Here is a 20,214-nt window from a genome sequence, read left to right on the forward strand (position 1 = left end):
CTCCAGGACGGCGTGCATTGCGTTGTCGGATTCAAACCAGGGACGTGTGATTAGGGTATGTGTCTTAAACCACTGGGGCCATCAGGACGCCCCACTAGCGTTTCCTTCTGCAGATTCAGGCTCTGTTTACTTCCTGTGACTCGGATCTGCGACTCTGAGCTGCACAAACAAAACGACGTGATGAGAAGTGAAGCTGACATGTTTGTTCTGTGATCCTGAATCCACAGATTCATGCTTTTTAATACGAGCACTGCGTGTGACAGACGAGGCATTTACACTTACAGTCCATGTTCAATTCACTGAACTAAATGTTTGAGAACTTCACAATAAAAGGAGTTCGCTCCTGAAATGAAATGAGAAACATAAGGAGCTGATCTGCTGCCTCTCTGCAGACTCTTCCTGCTCACGTCAGCTCTGCGGGATGCCATTTTCCTTTCAGAGATGTTTGGACGTTTCCATTCGCCACAGACAAACTGGAGCAGTCGGAGCAAACAGGCACTTTCACATCGAGCTCTGAACAAGAATAGGGGCCCTGGGGAGAGAAGACTGAGAGTGCTGAGACGTGGGGAGGCCTTTTTCTTTTTTCTGCCTTTTTTTTCGGCTCTAGTGGACCGAATGGACTTGTAGGCAGGAAAGAGAATCTGGAGGGAAAACTATGATGAAAAAAGTCTACTCTATCCCTGTGCCTTCATTAAATACATGGAAAGAACGAGAGAGGCACATCTGGATTCAATCCGCGTCCCTTTGATGGCATCAAGTGTTCTTTTCCCAGATCAGGGGGCTGGAAGCTACGGGATGTCTATGGCAGCTCGGAGCCCAGAGCCGACTCCTGCCATCTGAACACATGACCCCCACCCACACCCCCCACTTCCACCCCCACTCCACGTCCAAAAAAAAAAAACTCCCCCACATCACCTCCACCAGCCCGCTCCCTCCACTCCTCCATTCCTTCCCCCCACCACCTCTCCAACCCGACTAACCTACAGCTCAGTGCCAACTCTGAGGTGGGAAGTAATCCGGATCAGCTCAGAGGAATGTTACGTGGACGTTTTGTAAGAGTTCAGACAGATACTCGATTACTTTTATCTGCAGTTACTTTGCAGATTCAGGAAAACATTGATGAAATGTGACATGAAGCATTTCTGACTGGCTGAAGGCCGAACTTTAAAACATTCTGCTCAGAAGTAAAAAACCTGAGCACAGATCACGACGAGAGCGCATCGACCAAACTGGACCTGAAGGCCTGAAGGTGGAAAGGACGAGATCTTGAGAGCATGAAACTCTTTGCTTCATTTTAACGTCCTGATTCTGAAAACTTACCTGAGTCACACACACACACACCACACACACACACACCACACACACACACACACACCACACACACCTGTGCTGCAGGACGAGTCAGCAGTGTTTGGGTCGGTTTGTCTTCGAGTGCATGAATGAATCATCATGCAGCTGCCGATCCGATCAGATCAGCTGTCAACACCAATCATCAGTCAGTCTGAACCTGACCCAGCAGAACCCGACCAAAGATGGACTCAGTTCAAACTCTGCTTTGGTCTCCACCAGCTCCTCAGCCGATGATCGGTCTCTGCATGTTTCACTTTGTTCTCTGGCTCAGTCTGTGAGGAATACTCGTTAAAAGTGAAAGCACAGAGTAGAAATACTCACACACAGAAAACGTTCATGTAAACAAGTTTCAAACTCACTTAAAGTAGTGAAAGTAAAAGTACTCATGGGCAGAGTAATCTGAAGTCAGTCAGCTGATTCTGTTTGATCTGACAAATGCCCAATAATAAAAACAAATAATAAACAAAAAACAAACAAATAAATAAATAAATATTGGACAGGAGTTAAAGTATAAAAACAACTTTCAGAGGTAAAGGTCAGAAATGACACGTGACCTTCACTGTATCTCTGCAGGACACAGGCTTTATCAGCAGCGGACAGGACAGGGGACACAAACAGGGCCGAACCGGGCCGAACGGGCCGGGTGCTGCTGAGGTGATGGTGATGTTTCTCCTGGGGGGTGTGGGGTAGTGGGGGTGCAGTTTGGGTGGGGGCCTGAACGTCAGACCAACATAAAGGCAATGCCACGTATTACTGCATCTTCTTTAGGAGAGAGAGACAGTTAGAGGAGAGGAGAGGAGACGAGGCGAGATAAAGGGAGGAAGAGAGAGAGAAGAGAGGAGAGAGGTGGAACAGAGAGAGAGACAGAGAGAGAGAGAGAGAGAGAGGAGGACAGAAGAGAGAGGAGAGAGGGAGAGGCAGAGAGAGACAGAGAGAGAGACGAGAGAGAGGAGAGAGAGAGACAGAGAGAGAGACAGAGAGAGAGAGAGAGAGAGTCTACAGGCTGAGCAGTCTGGAGGTGCGGCGCTAACGTCCTGCCTCCCGCGCCTAGCTGCCGCCGAGCGAGCTTGCGCCACACGGAGAGCTTTGCGCATCTGGTCACCATCATCATCATCATCATCATCACCCACACACGCAGCAGCAGCAGCAGCAGCAGCAGCAGCAGCAGATCTTCCTGCTCAGATGTGACTCCACCAGAGTTGGAAGAGCAGCTCTTCTTCTTCTTCTTCTTCTCTTCTCTTCTTCTCCTCAGAGGACTTCTTCTCTGCTCTCAGCGGGACGAACCTTCGCGCCGTGGATGGATTGGCTGCTGGAGTTTGATGTGGAGAAAAGTTTTGCCTGAAGTTTGTTTCGCGTCCTGATCTGGATGTGAACAGATCCGCTGTGTAGCTCGGAAGAACCGGTTCGTGGTGTGGCTGGTTCGTGGAGCTGCTGTCGGTGCTTTCTGCATTCAGGATCTCGTTGTTTCGCCTTTCTTCTTTTTCTGCTTCTTCTCGTCGGTTTTTTCTCCCCGCGGTTCCCCACTTGCGTCATGACTTCTAGCTATGCGCATGTAATGGACAGGCAAGCCTCGATATCAAACGCCTGGAGAGTCCGATCACGTCTAACCTGGACAACCTGCAAGCCAAAAAGAACTTCTCGGTCAGCCACCTGTTGGATCTGGAAGAGGCCGGGGAAATGGTCGGCACTCAGCCGGACGGAGCGTCGGGGACGGGGAGGAGTATGCTGGAGTCGCCGGGGTTGACCAGCGGAGCGACACGACCCAGCAGGAGAGTAAGTGAAAAGCAGCCTGGCCGAACCGGCTGGGCCCGAGCAGAGGAGGTCCAGAACCTTTTCAAACCGCGTGAGCAAAATCTAAAAAAAAAAAAAAAAATCTTCTGTGGTGCGTTTTAGTGCCGTGTGAAACAAGACGTTTGAGCTCCGGGACGCGCTGAAGGTTTCACGGTATCGTGCTCTAATGACAAAACCATAACTCATTTATTTTCATTATGTTGTGGCGCGTGTCCGCGTGCGGAGCGCATGAATGGGCTGTGCGCACAGCGCGCGCATGGAAGGAATCCTTCAGTGAGTTTTGGCCATGCATCATCCCTGACGGCCCCCCCCCCCCCCCCCCCCCCCGACCGGCCATTAATTTACCATTAGCACTTTGATGTCAGTGAGGTATGGTGCTGTTGGTGGACATGGTCAGTGAAGTTGCGAGTCAGACTCGGTGCCTCATAAATCTCTCTCCTCGTGACTGTTGATCCAAACGAGGCCACATTTTTTGGATCTTGAAGGTTTTTGATCTTTTTAATAGAAATAATTTATCTGGAAAATCCTTAACGTGCGTCACGTGACGCGTAGTTAATCAACATTTGACGGAATAATCCTAAAAACTTTTTTTTTCATTCCTCCGTGTGTGCGTAACAAATGAGGCCGAGTTTGGTGAACTAAGAAGCGGGTTCTTTATCGCTGAGCTCCCGCTGACATTTCCAGCCTCTGAAGTCGGGGCTCCTATTTCCAACTTCCCTGCGTTAAAACGAGCCGTTACGCGCGGGGGGGAGTTGGATAAACTCGGTGAGAGCGCACGGACTCTCCGGCGCACCGTGGAGATAGTAAATAAACGCTCCCTCCTTCCTCCTCCTCCTCCTCCTCCTCCCCTTCTCCTCCTCACAAACGCTCCTGACAGAAACGTTTTAGTCTTTAATGAGTGTTTTTGTTGTTTTTTAAAAAACGCAGAGCGGCTGTGAGAAATATGCGGGAGGAAGTGCTCGGGTCACGTCGTTAATTCTCGGTTATTTTCGGCCTGTCAAACACTTTCAGAACGTCGGAGCCTAATCATTTGTCATAATTAGCGCGCGTGTCTTCGCTCCAAACAATTAAAGGAATCAAATATCAGAATCTGATTTCATGGAGGCGAGTCTAAAAAACACAGTGAAGCAGTCCGGGTCCAGAGTCTGATGATCGAGTCACACTTTATTTTTCCCATTTAGCGACAGAAACGTAAACGCAACAGTTCACAGATAATTAAAATATCACGACACCAAGAGAACAAGACTTCAAAGTAACAACAGCAGAAATTTAAATGAACTTCTGATCTGTGATCAGCTCAATGAGCTCTGGCAGGAGGACTAATTAACTTTCACTGATCGCTGCTAATGAGATCAGTCTAATCACGCACGTGTTGGCCACACCAACAGCTGCAGGGTGACGGCTTAATTTTTAAAATGTCACCCTGCAGCTTCGAGATCCGGATCAGACTCTCAGGTCCAACTTGTTGATTTCTGTCACCTGAAGCTCGTTTATTTCTTTTATTTCACCTTTTAAATGAGCCAAAGTGCGTTTTTACGCACAGCCCTCACTGTTAGACGTTAAACAAAGTCATCAGTCAAACTCAAATAAACCCGTTCATTCACACAGGAGAGGCTGGACGTGAATACACATTTAATTTATTTATTTGAATTATTTCTCTCTGTGTCCGGTTGTAACGTCATCAAACGGGCGCGCAGACTAATGAAGTGCGTCACGATTTTCATTTGTTTTTTTACGCACGGATGGAGAGGCCTGCGCGGTCTCTGGTCAGCCATGTGCGGCTTCCATCCGCGTTCACAGCCGCAGTTCACAGTCCGACTGAAACACTTTGAACCGAAATGTGCAGAAAGCTGCTGATGTGACAAACTGAGAGGAAACAAGACGCCAGGCGTGGAGAGAGGACTCAGTGTGTGGAGGTGAAAACGGTCTGAGCTGCGTCATAAACACCCAAAATATGTTTATTATTAAAAAACAAAAAACAGCTAATCTAAAAATGTAAAATGAAGTTTAATGTGCAGAAATGAAATATTCAGATTTTAGTAAATTAGTTAAAATAAAAAGTGATGTGACAGAAACACACCAGGACAGTTTACACTAAATCAAATATTAAAAATGATTTTTTAATTGTTAAAAGTGACATGACAGCTGCAGTGTTCTGTCTCTTTATTAGTTTTAATCTGTTGATTGTGTCCGGAGGGGTCAGGACCCCCGCGGAGGGTCAGAGAGATAAAACTAAAGGTCACAGGAAGATTCACCAGATGAAGAAGAAGAAAAGAAAGTTTGTTTTTTCTTCTTCTTCATCTTTAAATCTGTTTTTCTTTAAAAAAAAACAGATTTAAAGACGCAAAAAAAGAGAAAAACACAAAAACAAAAAGATTTTTCTAAATATGAGCAAATAAAAAAGTTTAATGTGAGGACAGAAAATCAGCTGATGAAGCTTCAATCAAATATTCTGCAGCTCAAATTAAAGATTAAAATCAGATGTAAAATGTGAAAAAACCCAAATCAAAGAAGATTAAATAAAAAAAAGAACCAAAAATTTTCTAAAATTTTCACACAAATTTCTTTTTCTTTTTTTGTTCATTTTATTTTTCTGTGAAATGTTGAACACCGACCTTTGGAAAAAACAAAAACTGAACTGTGTTTAAATATAAATGAAAATTTATTTCATGGATTTATTTTCATTTGTTGCTCACTCTCAGCTGTCTCCTGATTGGCTGAGACTGCTAATTATACAACATGGTGACAAAAACAAACAGATACACTGCAGTGTGTGTGTGTGTGTGTGTGTGTGTGTGTGTGTGTGTGTGTGTGTGTGTGTGTGTGAAACTGTAATAGTAAAACTTAAACTGCATTCAGAGTTTTACTCGTACGTCTCGGTGGCTCAGTGGTTTAAGAAGCTGCACACGTTTGAGTCTCTAATAAAGAACAAAAAAGTATTTTCAGTACTTTTCAACTTTTGAAATATCATCGCTAAAAGTACCTGAAAAGTTAAAGTACTCTCTGAATGGAGCTGTTTTATTATATTGATCATTTTATAAAGAATGAAAACATTTCAGACACTTTTCCAGATTTCAGATTTAAACATTTTCAGACTCTTTTAATTTTGATATTTTAGATTCGCTGCAGAGGAAGACCATGAGACGCAGCTGAAAGCTCAGAAAAAAGATGAACTCTTTATTTCAGTTTTAGACGTTTTTAAAAAATTTTACCTGAAAACATTGAACAAATTTTTCTGAGAGTGACGATTCAAATATATATTCACTACGACTACAAATAGATCATCAAAGAAGGAATCAACATAACTGGATATTTAGGTTCTTGTAGAATATTTAACATCGGCTGAGACGTCGTTTAAATCTACATATTTACAAAATATTCAAACAGAAAATGTGAAATGAAACATTTCATGCGTCAGAAATTTTAATCAGATTTATGAATGAGAAAAAAATTAAACATTTGAATCTGTGAAGAACAAATAATAAATGAAAAAATCTAAAAATGGTCAAAACAGTTTTCTGCAGCCACGTTTAAAAATAAAAATAAAAAGTCATCTGTGCAAAATGTACATTTAATGAACAACAGTGATTTTATCATATCAAGCACAAAGAGGCTGTTCCTGATTTAGGAAAATTTGTTTTTTAAATTTTTATTTATTTTTACCTGAAAACAGAAAATTTTATTTTATTTTGAAAATAAAATCTGAATCTACAAAATAAAACGTTTTTCCTGCTGAAAGATAAAAAAACTAAATCCAACATGAAATTTAGAAAAATCTCAAATACTCAAAGTCCAAAACATGTGCGAGTAACTTCCCACCTCAGTGTGTGTGTTTGTAATGTGTGTGTGTGTGTTTATAATGTGTGTGTGTGTGTGTTTGTAATGTGTGTGTGTAATTAGGCAGGAACATGGATGATCACAGTCTTTTCTCTCCGATGTGAAAGTGTTACTTTGTGGTCTCGTTGTGGAGCCACGAGGCACCGACGCTGGCTCCAGCCTGCAGGAGCGTTTAGCCGAACACATGCAGCCGGAAGCTGCCAGCATGGTTATATATTTGTCTTTGCAGAGGGTGTGTGTGTGTGTGTGTGTGTGTGTGTGTGTGTGTGTTTGTTGGTCTCTACATGTGTCTGTTTGTTTGATAATCAGGCCAAAGAACCAGAGGTTTTATTTCCTTACAAACTGTCCGTGTGTCTCTGCGTGCAGACGGTTCAGTTTGTTTTCCAGTTCACAACATTGAGAAGTTACATTAAGAAACGTCGTCTCGTTTCTGGACGGACCGTCCTCAGAGGACGCTGTCCCAAACTGTTCCTGGAAAACAGACGTCACCCTGGAATTATTGAAATGTCTTTTCTGTTTCCAGGCTGTGAACACACACACACACATATCTGTTGTTGTTAATGTGGCTGGATTATCTGTAAACAACATGTGTGTGTTCATGTTTCTCAGGATTATTTCATTCACTGAGAGTAAGCAGACAGGAAGTGTGTGTAGCCAGAGCGACGTGTCACTTTGTGTGTTTGGATTCAGCTGCAGATGAAATATTTCATCTTCTGTGCACGTTAGTCAGATCATCAGTGATGGAGACAGGATTCACAAATAAGATGGAACATTAAAATGTCTAAAATTCATCCACGATGTTTTTTTATCTCAGATTATTTCATTTCAAACTCAGAAATCTGTATTATTCAGTTTCTTACTGAACCCACGAAGACAACAACTCCCATGATGCCACGCTGTGTCATTTGTTATAGTTTGATGTGAGACACCCTAACAGCTAATTAAACAATGTGTGTCTGAATATAAATATTATTTTTGTAATGGAAACATGTTACTAAAGTACGAAGCATCATCGAGCTCAGCGGTCAGGTGGTCGAGCAGATGTGTGTGTGTGTGTGTGTGTGTGTGTGTGTGCATTATGTTTGTTACGACAGAGTTACTTATGTGTGATCAATATTTCTATGCTAATTTAAAGTGATCAGTCTTCTATTGGCTAGTTTAAATCGTTTTATACATCAGGTGGTTCAGACGGAGCGATCTGATTGGACAGGAGTCGTTCGATGAGAATAACAGCACTGAGACTGTAACAAAGAAACGATCAGCTGATAATAAACCTGATCAGCCACCATCAAACCAATAACTAACATTCAGACAACCTTACCATACTTTAACAGTTAGCTAGTGTTTCTGTAGCGTTGTCAGAACGTTCCAAAACAAACATATCATCAGTTTGAAGTGATTTGATCATTTGAAGATTCATTACGTGTCCGTAACAACACAAGATGAACTGTGTTCATGCACAGAATCACGGCCGTGCTCGATGTTCTGACGATGCATCACGTGACGTCCAGATACCTGATGAATGATTGATTCTTTATATTTGTGATGGAGCCTCATTAAATCTGATGTTTTTCATTTGACCTCCATCACGTCTCATCACCTCTTTCTTCTTCTTCTTCTCCTTGCAGATGAACAGATGAACACGGAGGAGAAGAAGAAGAGGAAGCAGCGCAGGAACAGGACCACCTTCAACAGCAGCCAGCTCCAGGCTCTGGAGAGAGTGTTCGAGAGGACACACTACCCCGACGCCTTCGTCAGAGAGGACCTGGCCCGCCGGGTCAACCTCACCGAGGCCAGAGTCCAGGTATGAACCGCTTCAGGGTCACACCTCAGTCAGAGACCTTTATTTTGACACATCCTCCTCCCTTACAAAATAAAACCCGGACTTCTTGAAGTCAGGTTCAACCTTTGATCAGCCACAAACTCAAAGTATTCTTTGTGCTGTAAACAAAGGAAGACAAACTGCAGACGCAGAGACTCGCTGCGTTGCTTGGAACATCAGAAATGGTTCCTGAAGTTCTGGCGGGCCTGTGGGACCTGCTAAGGAACCTTCAGGGGACCCAAACTATGTTTTACTAAAAGATTCATGGACTGTTGTGTTTGTAATATCAGCACAGAGCAGCAGAAGCATCAGGTGCATCATCTGTTAGTGCTTAAACTCATAGATTTAGTTAATAATCCTACTTAGTGGCTCAGAGTCATCAGAGCCTATTAACGTGTTTAGATTTCACATTATGGAAGTGATAAGAACTCATCAGCAGCTTCTATCAAACCTCCGTGAGTCTGCGAGCAGTTTATGAACTCCCCAAAGGACGGCATGCGATCAGGAAAGTGGATGTAATGACGTCTAATTTCCTCCGAGGTTTACAGATCTGTGATAAACGCAAATGTGTTCAACACGTGAGTGAGTGCGGCTGAACAGGAGCTAAACAAATATGATGCTGCGACCGGCCAAATGACGGAGATCACACTTCCAAATGAAGTCAGTTAACATGGATGTAAGATCTTTAAATGCAGATTGAATGTTGAGGGTGTTTGTGTAGGTTCAAGAAGTGACGAGGCTTCAACCACGAAACACAAAATCATTTTCAGTCACAGAAATCAGCTGTTGTCTGTGAAACACCGCCCCACGCTGCTTTAGCTTGATTCATATTGTATTTAGAATATTCAAAAATCAGAATATTAAAATGATTTATCGTTGTCGAGGTTTGGACACAATCACAATCCCCCAGTTGGATTTGTCCTTTGTCCTTTGTTGCATGTCACGCTGCTCTATTGTCAGGAGACGCATTGTCACGACTTCATCAGCCAGCAGGGCGATCGAATGACAAAAAAATGAAAATGAAGAACGCTAAAGCCCCTATGCAAAAAACATTCCTTCAAATAAAAACAAAATGCCCCAAAAACTCCAAATATAATTAGTTTTTCCCAGAAGAAGAGAATTATTATTATCCACAGTCACAGTGTTTGTTACCTAACAGACAAAACCCGGGAAACAAAAGTCTGGATCGTGACTTTAATCAGAATTTCTTTCATCTGGATGAAACAGATTTTTTTTTAACCGAGTCACTCAAAGTGCAGCTGTAAAACTGTAAACCAGAGGGGTCAAACTCATTTCAGTTCACGGGCCACATGCAGCCCAGTTTGATCCCAAGTGGGCCGGACCGGTAAAAGCATTACATAATGATGACCTCTGAATTCTTCCCTTTCTTTCAGTGTGAAGAAGTTCATCCTGAAAACTTTGAGAATTAATGAAGCAGCCAGAAAAACGACAACATGTCATCACAGTTTACAGATCAGCGATCAGAACCTTTTTCTCTTTGTGCAGCGGATGAATCAGAGCCGTGCGTTTTATGGAAACATTAGAATGAGCAGCTTCTCTGTTATTTTCACACTTTGCAAAAGTCATCCAGTGGGACCAGGTTTGACCCTTTGGCGTGTCGGTTCTGGCCCGTATGAGTGATCCTCCTGCCGTAAAAGAACCAGGAACAAACCTGAAGTCAAACATGTCAGCAGTGTCACCCTCGGTTTCACTGGATCAGCTACATGAACAATAGAGCACATAAAAGTAAAAGTTCACACGACTTTACTTCCAAATGCATGCTAGCCTCATATTTAATAATGAGATGAGTGATGTGTATGATGCTGGCTGTATTTACTGCAGATGTTTCTATAATGCTTTCTCTGCGTCTTGTAATCGGCGCTCTCTGAGCAGCAGTGAGAGTTTCGTTCTGTGGGCAGAGTGAGTGGGAAAGAGGAAGCAGTGATGTTGGAGGGAGCGAGGCAGCACATCTGTGATTAATGTGGAGCAGAGCGCGATGCAGAATCCTTTGATAAAAGAGACTTTGGGCTCATTCCTGAAGCTCTGCGTCAGCGGACAGCGAGCCCCTGCGAGCGCCCACGGCTCCTAATAATGGATTTGATTTCACAGCGAGGAACAACGCTAGCACCCCCACCCGAGTCACCTCATCATCTGCTTAGCAAAGAGGAAGGTGGTGGAGGAGGTGGTGGTGTGTTCTTCAGAGTAATGGACCGAGTTTATCCGAGACGAGTTTAAGTTCAGAGAATCATTATCGTTATGTTTCTTTCTATGTTTGTGACCTGTGTTACTTTATTTGACTTCACATAGACGCCTGACTAATGTCCCAGGAAATACAACCAGGAAATTTCACAATATATTATATTATATTATTTAATATTATATTATATTATATTATGTTATATTATATATTTTTGATGAAAACCTAAACTAGATCCTAGTTAGCATTGAAGAATAGGATATCATTTATTAGTCATAATGATTTAGTTAAGTCAATGCAGACACCATTTAAACAGAGTCGGGGTGTAGATGTTTTTTTTTACAGACTTTAAGTAATTAAATTCTTAAGTAAGAGCACGCGGGCATGGAAGTCCATGCTAAACTTTGAGATTACAACTCAAGGTCTTCAAGGAGCTTTCGACTGTTTCTCACAGTCTTCATCAGCAAATGGAACCAGATCACAGTTTAGTTACTTGATGAGACCTGAGTCCTTTCACTGATGAAGACTGTGAGACTGAAAGCTCCAGTTGGAGGACTTTAGATTATCGACTGCTGATTCGTCCAACAGGAACTCTGATGTTGGGTGGTAAAGTGCTGAAATGGTTAAAATGCAACAAGAAAAGCGACTTTAAAGGACGCATGAAGGCGTCTTTCATCCTGTGGTTCTTCTCTTTGGTTCTAGGTTTGGTTTCAGAACAGGAGAGCTAAGTTCCGCAGGAACGAGCGCGCCATGCTGGCCAGCAAAAACGCCTCGCTGCTCAAATCTTACTCAGGAGATGTGACGGCGGTGGAGCAGCCGATCGTACCGCGCCCTGCACCACGCCCAAACGACTACCTGTCCTGGGGCAGCGCTGCTCCCTACAGGTAAACACCACGCTGCTTCCTCACCTAACACCACCCAGTAACCCGACTTTCACATTAAAACACTGTTTACATGATAACATGTCAGTCAAGGCAAAGAGACTCGAGCCAAAGTCAGTCAGTCCAGTTTCACTCACATCTCCAGTTTCATGTTTTTAGGAAGAAAAGAATAAATGAAAAAAGTCAAAAGAATGAAGTAGTACTGCAGTTTATTCTTTATTCTGCTGCAGAACATCCAATCACATGAATGTACACACACACACACACACGCACACACACACACACACACACTGTTATTGTTTCATTTCCTCTTCCTGTTCTACCTGCACATTCTCCTCATGCTTCTCTGACCCTCTTCATCTCCTCTGATCCACCTGAGCATTGTTGTGTTCATCCAGTGAAGTCCTCCAACAAACAAACGTTACAGGATGAATCTAGTTCTACTTTCCATGCCGTGTTCATCGTTCATCTCTCAGGTCTGAAGTCAAACGGTCAGATGTAAATCTTAAAAATCTCATAGCTATAGAAACATATCAGGCAAACAGTTGGACATAATGGATTTACTGATCCACTTATTAATCCACCTCTGGTCCCCGAGTATGAACTTGTGGCAGCAGTACGTAGTATAAATAAACTTCAGTGTGTGTGTGTGATTTCACAGTGATTACAGTGTGGGGACTGTGTCTGTAATTGAGCACAGTGGAGACACACAACACTAACGTAGAAATAACTTCAGACTTTCAGTTTCATCAACACGTCACATGGTGTGATGTGCACTCAGCTGAATTCTGCTGTTTTACCATGACTTTATTTTTATCCAGCATCAGAAGCACAGAGTCTTTCTCCTGTAGCTGCTGAGACTCGGCATTAGACAAACACGTCTGTGTCTGGTGAAAATGTTTTATCTGTTAAAAGTCTTGTTGCAGCTTGACGACACGTGACTTTCAGACGTGTAGCTGTGTGCACTCGTTTCTCTTTTTCTGTTTGTCTAACCTTCACATCAAACATTTTTATCATGCCTGAGCTGAGGGAATATTCTAAGAACAATATTTTGCAGACATGTTTATACGTGTATTTTAATCTTTTGTATGGTTTTTAAAAACAGTCTGTTCATCATTACATTGACCCCAAAACATATTCAACAAATGCAAATTATTTGTCCATGAGCATAATTCGTCAGAGAAACAATGGAGTCCTTGTTTACTCATTAAAATGCAGAACCTTGACTTGCACAGACATATTTTTGTATTTTTCTGCAGTGGGTTTGCAGTATTTTGTGGTTGCTTTGGCCTAACTTTTACAACAACAAAACCCATGGTGCCAAACTGCCACGTTAAATTTAATGTTAAAGTACAATCTGCTGTCCAGGGCAGAAATAATAAATCACATGCTCAGCCCTCAGTGTAAATGTCACATTACTGTTTCGTGCTTTCCAGCATTGTCGTGATTCTGTAGATGAATAATGTGAAGGTTTGTTCTTGTTGCTAATCTTTGAGGAAATGTTCGTTAACAGACAATGATTGTGTTTTATCACGGTTTTATCACAAGTGCAAAAATGAGTATTTGTTATTTATTCTGCACATTGAAGCTGCTGTGAGAACTGAGCCAAAGTCAGCACGAAACGCTGTAATGCCTCAGGAACAGACCGAGTCCTTCCTCTGTCGCTGTTAGAAAACTTTATTCTGTTCGTCAGATTTATCGTGGACGCTCTCTGACTTTTCCTTTTCTGTCGCTCAATCTGCTCCGGCCTCTGCAGCCACTTTTCCACACTGCATACAGTCTATATATATCTATATATATATAACAGTCCTGTCTTGCACATAATCTCTAACTCCAAACTAATTGTGTTGAATGAAAACACCCTTCTCCTCAGCCTCACTCCCATCGCTCCCCTCTGTCAGCGTGAGCGGGGCGGGGCCAGATCCTGTGACCCTCCTGACGAGGTGATAATGTGAAAACAAACCGTATGAAATCCACTGTTGACCCCTGTGACCCCTCTCTGCTACACTACACCAGATAATGAACGTTACACAGAGAGACAGAGCTCTACTGGGCAACATTTTTTGTGACTCTGGTTACATTGGTCGTGATTTACAGTAATCCTCCGTTATGAAACTCGGTATAAAATGTCAAAACCCTGCGGCCAAGGCTCAAAACTTACTGAGAGCTTTTTGGCCGGAGCGCAGCGCAGCGAGGGAATTCAGTTGTGAAACAGGAATAATGCTATGTAGAACACGCTAATGTGGTGCTAACACTTCACTGTATATTATCCTAAAGCTGGTATCCGATGCCGGAGGGGGGGCCAGTGCGAGTGCCACAGAAAATGCTGCCCTCAGAGAACAAGTACGCTTTCACTTTACTACATTCAGTTCTTTTTCTTGTTAAAGGAAACTAGCAGGATTCTCCTTTAAAGAAGAATACTGCAGTTTTTCACATTTTAGTACATTTACAAGTCTTTTAAATTCTAAACATTGTAAAGGTGTTTTCTGATTGTGTCTGAATTTTATTTTGCCTTTTGAATGTTTCTATCTTTTGTTGTTGTTGTTGTTGTCTTTAAAGGATCCAACCAGTATTTTTACACATTTTAGACCATTTTCAAAATTTTCTTTAGCAGCCATTAATGTCCACTTATTATTTTCCAAAACCAAAATGCTGGAGATAGAGAAGTGAGCATCATGTCTGCTCTTATTTTTTGTTAAAGTCGTGTTGTCACTGTCATACAGCAAATTTTATATAACTTTATTTTTCTTTCTTTTCCGTTTATGAACAACAACAAAAAAAAAATCAAGTAGTCTCACATGAATATTGGAATTATTATTAAATCTATGAAAAAAATATGAAAGAATACCAGTACACAGCATCGTTTATACATAACAAACTTTACTATATTTACTTATTTTTAATAGTAACATTTTTGCGTGGATAAGCTTCTGCAAAGTCTTGAAATAATAAATAAAGAGAAAGTGAATGAAAGTTTTCGACATTAAGCTCAATCAGACAGATGAACATCACTCTGACAACAACACAAGCTCGGCAACATGCGAACCAAAAAGAAAATGTTCAGCCTCTGTAAAGTGACTACTGGCATGAACTGAAAACAAAGGCTGCACAGATTTATGGTTAAAAAAACAAACAAGTCAATAAATCATGGACAGAGAAACACACACACACACACACACACACACACACACACACGTTCTACCAAAAACTGGACGAAAATACAAACAAATGCTAAAAGAATCCAAAAACAAAGCGATGTATTATAATGAAAATTTACATTCTGACTGCAGATTTAGAGCGTAGACAGTCCACAGCAGTTGACTAAAAAAAACATTTTCCGAAGCTTTGCTGGGCCTTCATCAAACTCCATCTGTCGATCAAGCCCATGAGATGTGTCAGAAAGCTCCAGAGGCTAAAATCCACATTTGTTTTACTTTATTAATTAACTTCAAGCTTCAGCATGATCCGATTTCTAATATATATTCTGCATATGAATTTAAAGTGTGTAGATTAACGTCTATGCCAGTTTAGAGCTAAAAGGCTGAAACTCTGAGCACCACGTGTTTAAACTGTGAGAACTTTAAAGCAGATCGGCTGCTCAACAAATGTGAAAAATGCTAATGTGATTTAATTGAAGTTAAAATGTGCAAAAACTCTGGTTAAGCTCCTTTAGGGATTTCTGGGCTGTGCCGTAATGTCAGGTTTACTTCTTTCACATGATCAGCGATACCTGTTTTCATGTTTCCACAGCTGCAGCTCATGCTGAGCTTTAGCTCGCTGGCAGCCACAGGTGATGTAACCTTTTCCCCTCCTCTTGTCTCTCAGCGCCATGGCCACCTACCCGCCCACCTGCTCCAACACCAACACGTCCCAGGGAATGAACATGGCCAACAGCATCGCCAACCTGCGGCTCAAAGCCAAGGAGTACAGCTTGAACCAGGTGCCCACGGTCAACTGAGAGGAGGAGGAGAGGCTGGGGGCTCGCGCAGGAGGGGAGGGGACCCTCTTTGCCTGTGGACCCCTGTGGACGGACACCATCTCTGGGATGAGCACCATCTCACATACCCTGGATCATGAAGCCTCCTCTCCTTTCCGGAGCAGCCTCGATTGTGAGCTTTTACACCAATAAATGTTGGACACCGAGTGATGGCAGGATTTTCCCCAAGCCGCCTTTTCTTTTTTTTTTTAATTCTCCTGAGCATCACTGAACTCTTGTTTGTACAAAAAGACATCAGACTGGATGCTGTAGCCGAATATCTGCTTAGTTTTACATTTGTGATTGTGACTGAAACGGAGGGCGAGTTTTTCAAACATCATTTTGTTTCCAATCAGAGAACTTGTTCTCGGCGGAGACTCGTGTACGGACTACGTGGAATTCCCTTTGTCCCTCTGGCTGTGTTGGATTAAATTACACAGCAGATCTAGGATCAACAACACTTTTTTTTTTGTTTTAAATCAACAACAAACCGACAAGGACTTCTGACATTTATGCGATTTCTTTAAAAGAGTTAGTTTTGTTTTTGTTTTATCCACATTTCTTTCCATGTTATACCACTGACGAGCAAACATTTTCAACGCATTTTGATCTTCATGTAATAGTCCAATATAAAGGAGAGGCTAATGTATTTCTGAATCCAAAACCAGTAGATTCTCTTAATTTCCTATGATATCCTTTATTTGTAACAGAATAAAAAAACTTGTATATGAATAAAAATGCATTTCAAGCAATGCAATGGCACAGTGTCCAATTCAACAGATGTTACGAAGGAGGGAAAAATACCAATTTTCCACTTTTCGGAAAAACTTTTTTGGGGCACTCGGAGTGAATCTTTATGGTTGGAAGGTTTTTCAATCATCATAACAAAAATACATGATCGCCACAATGCAGACAGACTTAAATCATGCTTCAGAAACTATAAGAAATAAGCATGTTTATAGTCGAGACCATTTGGAAAGCAAAATGATCTTGGACCTCGTGCACGCCCCATAAACGAGAGATTTACAACTCGAGAACAGATTCTCCTTCACAGAAACCTCAAGCTGTTCCTGCTTTGTGTGTTTTCTTTTTTCCTGATTACCACAACCTGAAATTTCCATCTTAAAAACAGGATATTTATGAGCAGGGAAATCCTCTCCTTAATATGGAGGGCCCCTGGGCCTCGTTTAACTCTGCGGCTGTCATACAAGGTGTTTCTTCTCCTTGGCCCCTCATAACCTCCACCGTCAACAAACACATGTCGACACTCGTCCTCGTACGCCGCACGCGGGTCATAAAGTGGGGTCGAATGAATTTGCAGCTGATATGGTAATGTTTTAATTTTTGGAAGACTTTTAGAAAAAAAAGTTCCCGATAGTTGCGGCCACATGAGCACACAGTGTGGAGGTTTATTGTCGACAGCTTCAAATACCCAGAAAATGCAAAACGCCCGATTTGTTTCTGTTTAATTCTGTCAAACATTGTGAAACTTTGTCTGCATCTTATTCTAAATTCTTAATGTCTTCTGATAAATTCGGCATAAAAATGAACGTGTAAAGTTTCAGTTTTTTCAGGAAACTTTCATCTTTAAAATTGGAGTTTTGTTGCTCGCTTCCTGCAGTTTACCTCCGTGCTCTTCTTCCGTATCCCTCATCATTATTCAGTCTCAGCCTCCTGTTTTCTCTGTTTTCTGCGTGCTCTTTCTTCACCACAGCTTTGACATTTTATTGTAATTTTTTACTTTACAGATTCAGATTTTGCGTCCGACACGTGGGAAGCTCAGAGCTCTGCGTCGCTGGGTGAAAACCTTTTGGAAACAGCTTTGCTGTCGCCTGATGAAAGTGCATTTCTTACTTTATTTTAGACTTTGGCATGTGATCCTTCATCTGATCTCGAAGCAGGGAAATCCCCAGGAAAAAAGCTCGAACATTTGGGGGAGCTTTTCATCATTTCATTATCTCCAGTGTGGGAGGTTTGACCGCTGTGAATTTGTTTGTTTTGAGTTTCTCTTGTAAAGGAGCGTTTCCTTCACGGCCATTTTTCCATTTTTTTAATGAAGTAAAGGATTGAAGTCTTAGTCGTAATAAAGAGGTGCTTCACTGATGTGACTTAAGGGTTTTTCCTGACTTGCATGCCACATTAAAAAAGGGATATTTCTGTTTTCTTTCCAGCCGTTTTCTTTTCTGCTGTTGGTTGTTTTCCTGCTCGCTGATCCCTGACTGTGGTATGTCCAGTGTCAGACCCTGTCCCCCCTCTCCCCTGCCAGGCGCCCGGTCTCACCTTTCACGGCCAGAGCCCGGGCTGACCTGAAGTGATTCCAGATGTGGAGATCTTTTTGACCCCACCCCCCTCCCCACTTCCACCTCCACCCTCCACCCTCCACCCTCCTCCTCCATCTTCTCCCCCTTTTTGCCCCCAGGCTCTGGCCAGCCACTCCATCAGGGCTGACAGCGTCCCCTCGGACAGCGTCTCTCCACGCCTGAGCACATGACATACAAGGCAGCTCCCCCACCACCACCAGCACTCCTCCTCCTCCTCCTCCTCCTCCTCCTCCCGCCTCGCCCTCACCCACCCACCCCCATCCTCAGCAGCACATCTGGAGCTCATTACAGAGGAGACAGTAAGAGCGAGGGAGGGGCGGGGAGTCTGCGTGCAGAGTGTGTATGTGAGCGGGAAAGAGAGCGTTTCTTAACCCTTCTCCCTTAAAACATCCACCTTTTTTTCCCCCTCTCTTTTTCATCCCTCTTTGTTATTTCTTTCTCCTTCGCTCTGGCTCTCCGCCCCGCTCGCTCTCTCATGCAGTGATCTTTGTCCTGCTGTCAGTGCCACATGATCACAAATACTTTATTAATGAGTGGTTTTGGAAAAGAGCTCGGCACGAAAAAAAAAGAAAAAAAAGAAAAGAGAATATCTCGGAGCAGCCTGAGTGAAATACTGCACAGCTGTTAACAGTGTGTGGTTTGGGTGAACAACCAAAAGAATGTCCCGCGATGTGGAGTTTCCACGCAAAGTCAAGTTGACTGAGAGGTTGCACTGTTTGTGTGATTAAGTCACTATTATTACACACTTTTCATAAACACAGATGCAGGCTCGAATACAACCTCTGTTGGATTGTAAAGGAAACATAATTAACTTCAAACTGCCATCTCAAGGTTAATGTTGACGACCATATGCACTGTACTCCAACGACTTCTTTCTGTTTCTCAGGAACTGAGAAAATCTTTCTGCTTTTTCCCATAAAACGGTTTCTGATGACCGTGGGCGACTTTTGAAGGTATTCACAGGATTTCACAATCTTTTAATTACCTCAGAAGTTATTAAGTTCTCCAGGACCTGGAGACCGTGTCGGAGGATAACTCCAGTTTACTGCAATTTGGATCTTATTTTTTCAAAGTAACACGACGGCGTCCGACGGGGCATGAAAGAATGTTTCTGGAGCGCACCGTTTTTTCCTCCAGTGCCCGGGTTCATTGCCAGTGCTGAGCTTCATGTGGTAAGGCAGAGTGAGGAGCTCTGAGATTTAACTGCACCCCCTGTTCAGCTTCAGGCTTCAGCAAACCGAACCCTTAAAGGTTTGAAGCTCCAGGTGGTGGATGGGCGATGCCAGTGAACTGACTTTGACGTGTTCGGTTTGCGTCCTTAACTACATTCTTTCTCCAAACTGTCACAAAGTTGCCATGTGCAGACGTTGGAATAATTCACTTTTAATATCTCTGCACTGAACATTTTGTCATTGAACATCATCTGGATTTGCTTCATCCAACATCTCTGATTAGACGACCTTCCCATGTAGTATACAGTTGCAAGACGTTTGGGAGCTTATTTTCATAGTTTTGTTGATCTTTGTTAACCTCTCAACAAAGTTCTCAGTAGATGATTGGATGAACCATCTATGTAACTACAAGTCTGATCTGAACTGTATATCGTAGTCGAACCAAAGAGCCATGAAGAAAAGTCTTCGATGTTGTTTTTTTGTTCTTCTTTCGTTGAAGAAATTCTCCCGATGCTCGCAGCATCTACACTGATCTGTTTAGCAGCCATCATTGTTGTTTCTGAGCTCGTGATGCAGACGCCGGTCGTTCCTCTTGTGGCGCTGATCGGTCTGAACCACTGCGTTTGTGCACATAGCTTACAGCCTGGTAAGAAAGATCCATGCGTGATTTCATGAGTCCGTATGAGTTCTTGTAACAACTGTGACCTGTGGACGCAGTGAAATCACTACAAAGAATCCGACAGGTTGAGACGGCCTTGCTGATTATCCTTGATTGCACAGGAAGTAGGTCAAAGTTGAAGCAGGAAGCGGTCCTGTAAACTCTGGTGCATGGCTCACTTTGTTTGTTGGACCTGTCGGACGTCTTCT

The 20,214-nt window shown here is 42.7% G+C and overlaps 1 protein-coding gene across 1 annotated transcript; it reads left to right on the forward strand.

The window, feature by feature from the left end:
* The first annotated feature begins 2,768 nt into the window (after positions 1-2,768).
* prrx1b (paired related homeobox 1b) lies at positions 2,769-15,968 on the forward strand. The gene is given in 7 exon segments (XM_010752035.3): positions 2,769-2,924; positions 2,927-3,100; positions 3,103-3,123; positions 8,607-8,782; positions 11,700-11,881; positions 14,156-14,221; positions 15,704-15,968. Coding segments are annotated over 7 exon segments (795 nt in total). The 5' UTR covers positions 2,769-2,881; the 3' UTR covers positions 15,837-15,968.
* The last annotated feature ends 4,246 nt before the right edge of the window (positions 15,969-20,214 follow it).

The sequence above is a fragment of the Larimichthys crocea genome, chromosome XVII (genome assembly GCF_000972845.2).
Source record: "Larimichthys crocea isolate SSNF chromosome XVII, L_crocea_2.0, whole genome shotgun sequence".
Lineage (NCBI taxonomy): Eukaryota > Metazoa > Chordata > Actinopteri > Sciaenidae > Larimichthys > Larimichthys crocea.